The 4,531-nt window shown below is 51.2% G+C and overlaps 1 protein-coding gene across 1 annotated transcript; it reads right to left on the reverse strand.

Annotated features, from left to right (window-relative positions):
• Window positions 1-3,537: 3,537 nt before the first annotated feature.
• Window positions 3,538-4,125, reverse strand: LOC109156315 (calcium-binding protein P-like). The gene has a single exon (XM_019304156.1). It carries the CDS (start codon window positions 4,123-4,125, stop codon window positions 3,538-3,540), a length of 588 nt encoding a protein of 195 aa, XP_019159701.1.
• Window positions 4,126-4,531: the final 406 nt, after the last annotated feature.

A 4,531-nucleotide genomic window follows, 5' to 3' on the forward strand; every position in this document is an offset into this window, starting at 1 on the left:
TTACAAACGCTTCATACTCGGCTTCATTGTTGGTCGGGTTGAACTGATACATCAGGGCTTAGTAAACTTTGAAGCCCTCCGGGCTTGTTATCACGACTCCTCCGTCGGCTCCTTTCCTACTACTTGACCCATCGGTGGCCAACGACCACCACGTTGCCTCGGGATCTTCCACCTCCGGAGGTCGGGTTTCCCGAGCAGTACATTCAACCAAGAAATCGGCCAAAGCTTAGCCCTTGATACTGGTCTCGGTCGGTATTCAATGGCATATTGTGTTAACATCAACGCCCATTTGACTAAGTGTCCGGAAGAACAAGTAGTACGGAGAACTTCCCCGATTGACTAATCGGTTAACACGTGAATGGCTCGACCTTGAAAATAGGGGGCCAACTTCTTCGCTGATGTATACAAGGCGTAGACTATCTTTTCCAACCGGGAGTAACGGAGCTCGGGTCCATGGAGCGCGTGGCTCACATAGTAAACCGGTCGCTGCACCCCTTCCGAATCTGTTCGGTATAACACTGCACTGACAGCTCGATCGGAAACGGCTAAATAGACGTCTAGTTCTTCCCCGAGCTCGGGCTTCGACAAGACGATCAGTGACATCAGATACTCCTTCAGCTCATCAAAAGCCGCTCGGTATTCATCATCCTATACGAACCCATTGACCTTCCGCAATACCTTAAAGAACGGTAAAGCGCGCTCGGCCAATTTTGAAAGAAATCGGCTCAGGGCTGCCAATCTCCCAGTCAGTTGTTGCACCCCCCGAACGGTTGTGGGCGACTGCATGTCAAGAATTGCTTTGACCTTGGCGGGGTTGGGATTGATTCCTCTTTTTCTCAACATGTAGCCAAGGAATTTTTCCCGTTTGCACAGCAAACGTGCACTTGTTGGGATTCAAACGTAACCGGTATTTCCGCATGATTTGAAAGCACTGTCGGAGATCCCAAGTATGATCTGCTCGGTCTCGACTCTTCACCAGTATATCGTCGATATAAGCTTCCATCGTTTGACCTAGCAGGTCTTTAAAGAGCATATTGATCATCCGCTGATAAGTCGCTCCTGCATTTCGGAGGCCAAACGACATAACCCAGTAACAATACAACCCGTCAGGTGTGACAAAGGTCGTCTTACTCTCATCTTCATGATTCATCATGATTTGATGATAGCCTTTGAAAGCTTCCATGAAGCTCATCAGCTCAGCCCCGACCGTTTCGTCAACCATCTGATGGATGCTAGGCAACGGGTAAGGATCTAGCGGGCATGCTTTGTTCAAGTCGGTGAAGTCAATGCACATCCTCCAGGAGGGAGGCTTTGGAACGTGTACAATGTTGGCCACCCACTCGGGATAAGTGACCGGGCGGATGTGCCCAATTGCAGCCATTTTCTTCACCTCTTCTCGAACGAACTCTCGGCGATCGGAGGACAAATGTCGAGTCTTCTGAACAACCGGTTTAGCTGCGGGATCTACAGCTAACTTGTGGCAGATTACAGTTCGATCAATCCCAAGGCATATCTTCAGGCCCCCATGCAAATATATCAGCGAATTCCCAGAGGATCGCCAACACTTCCAATCGCAATTCAGGGGTGAGGGCCCGACCGATCTTTATCTTCTTCTCCGGTCGCTCCTCAGACAAAGGAACCTCCTCTATTTCCTCAGAGGGCTCGGGTTGTTCCTTCCGATCTTTGACGGCTTCCTTGACAATAATGTTCACTCGGGAAGAACCAGCGTCTCGCCGATTGATGGCCCGGGAATAACATTTTCTCGCCGACTACACGTCACCTTGTAAAACTCCGACGCCGGCTGGGGTTGGGAATTTCATGCATAAATGAGGCATCGAAATGATTCCGCCGACCCTCATAATAGCCGGTCGGCCCAAAATAACGTTGTGGACGCAATGGAGGTTGACCACAACAAATTCTAACTCCGTCTTTACTTACTTTGGTGGGGTTCCAAGCTCGACCGGGAGCATGATCTTTCCCTCGAGGCGTATGGTAGCTCTGGTAAATCCTGAAAAGGGCACACTGACCGGAATCAGCTCTCGCTTGTCCAACTTTAGCTTCTCAAATACGTCCAAATAAAGGACGTTCACACTGCTCCCGGTGTCCACCATTACTCTTTGGACATCGGTTCCCATGATATCAATCGTGAAAACAAGGGCTTCCATCCCATTGTCTCCGCTTTCCGGTTGGTCTTCAAGGGAGAAGGTAATTGGTTCCATCTTTTGCCTCTTGCCGGTTTCCCGAGAATCGACGATCGCGACCGGGCAACTTTCCCGAGCCTGAGAAGCATCTTCCAAACCTCCAAATATAACATGGATGGTCGGTTTGGATGTTGGTCTGGCACTCGATGGTGGATCGGGATCTCGCCGGTCTTGATCTCTCCGGTCAGAGCGATGATGAGACCGCCTATGGTCTTTTCTTTCGCCCACTCTTTTGTTCTCTTCTCTCTTGCCGACACATTTGTCCAACTTTCCCAATTGAAGCAAATCTTCTAACAGCTGCTTTAAGTGCGTGCATTCCTCTATGTCATTCCCAGCACATTGATGATAAGCGCAATGTTTTGACTTATCCGACCCATCCGGTCCCGGATGCGGTAGACGAATAAGGTTGCAGGACTGGGCATATTGCATAGCCTCCGCTGCAGATCGGTTTAGTGCCGTGAACTCTCCCGGTTGTGTACGAGGTCGGGGATGATCTTCGACCGACCGACGATCCGCTCGACCGGAAGGCTTTCGGGACGATGTGCCGACCTCTTGACGGCATTTGCCTCACCGGCGTTGGCATAGTCCGTCACTCTATGGAGGGCTTCTTCATAAGTTGTAGGCGGATGGAGTATAAAATCCTGGTACAGATAACCGGCCTGGAGGGAGATGTGCAACATGTGAATGGCCGTCAGGTCGTCCATAGGCTCAACCTCCCCGACCGCCGCCTTCCACTTTACTAAGAATTCGGTCAAGATTTCTCCCTCCAACTGTTTAGCCTTCTCAAGGTACATGTAAGGCTTCCAGATAACCTTGGAGGTTACAAACTTCCGGTTGAACTTAATCGCCAAACTGGTGAAATCAGAGAGAGAACCCGGTTGCAGTGTCCTCAACCATTCCGCCGCTCGACCCGTGAGCGTGGAATAGAAAGCCCTGCACATCACGGCGTAAGATACGCCCATCATCAACATGTTGCCATAAAATGTATTGACATGAATTTCTAGGTCTGTCCGCCCATCATATTCCTTATTCCCGGGGATGCACAAATGGAGCGGGTAAGGCTGAGCCATGATCTCCGCCGTGAAGGGTGTCCTCAATAACGAGGCTGTATGATCGGTAGAGGCCTTACAGCGTGCTCGTTCTGCCAGCGAGTGAATTTTGCCCGGAGTTCGTTCAACATTCCTCGGGTTTCGTCTTGTGCGATCGTTTGGGCTGATTCCCGAGCCCGGCGTCGTCGATGTGATTTAGACCCACTATGCCCGGACGACCCCTCATGGCTTGCCGCTTGCATGGGCGAATCAACCGAGCGTCTGTCTGGATCCTGCGATCCCAATCTTTATCGCATTGCTGATCGGAGCCGCTCGAATGCCATCGCCCGGTTGGCTTCTGTCTCAAGGTCTTCGACCACCTGAGCTTGTGTTTCTGGCTGAACATGTGGAGCCTGCCGTGGTTCCTCCATGACCTCAGCCCCCTGTGACCCCAACCTCGAACAAGCCGAGCGCCTAGCCCGGGGAGCGGGCTGAAGCTCCGGCTCGGTCGGCATGGTCGGGTAGTTCGGGGGAGCGGAAGCTGGAGCCGTGTACGCAGGCATAAATTGCGGATAACCGGTTGGTGGCGGATAATACATCGGTGTTCCAGGCCAACACCCATATTGAGGAGGTGGAACTGGGTATGGATATTGTCTGGGAAATTGATATTGCGGCCCAGGCAGTGGATATGTCGGCTGAATATAATTGACCGGGTTCGGGCCCACCGATCGTGGTGGTGATAGGTTGAGGTTCAGGTCGACTGTTTGACCTTGATACTGTGTACGTTGGTGGTCGGATGAACTTGCTGCGTCCGCTTGCTCATCCTCGAGTGTTTGGTACATGAACGGATACATGGTGATGAGAAGGATCCGGTACTCTTCTACAATAGCTTTCATACCCGGATCCCCACAGACGGCGCCAAAATGATAGTACTAATTCCACATGCTAGCGGTCCAAGTACTTAAATGAGATCAAGCAATAACAAAAAAAGGTATTTTATTTGATCAAGAAGGACCTAATACAATCTAAATGATTATCTCGAGGGTCGACTGACTGCGGTCGGGCAGCTCTGTAGATAATCTATCGATCGTCCAAAATTCCCCTCATTGTAGCTACCGTGAGTATTTATAGCCGCTAGACCGTGAGACACATCTCCGGCCGGCCATCATGTAACCCACGTAGCCTCCACGCGTCTTCACCCGGCGAGCCCTCTCTGTCAACGTGTACCACTGCCACGTGCCTCTTCTCGAGATCCTTGACTCTTCGTAAGACAAGGCCCACCGAACGGGTGATAAAATCCTC

This window comes from Ipomoea nil, unplaced genomic scaffold (genome assembly GCF_001879475.1).
Source record: "Ipomoea nil cultivar Tokyo-kokei standard unplaced genomic scaffold, Asagao_1.1 scaffold2705, whole genome shotgun sequence".
Taxonomy (NCBI): domain Eukaryota; kingdom Viridiplantae; phylum Streptophyta; class Magnoliopsida; order Solanales; family Convolvulaceae; genus Ipomoea; species Ipomoea nil.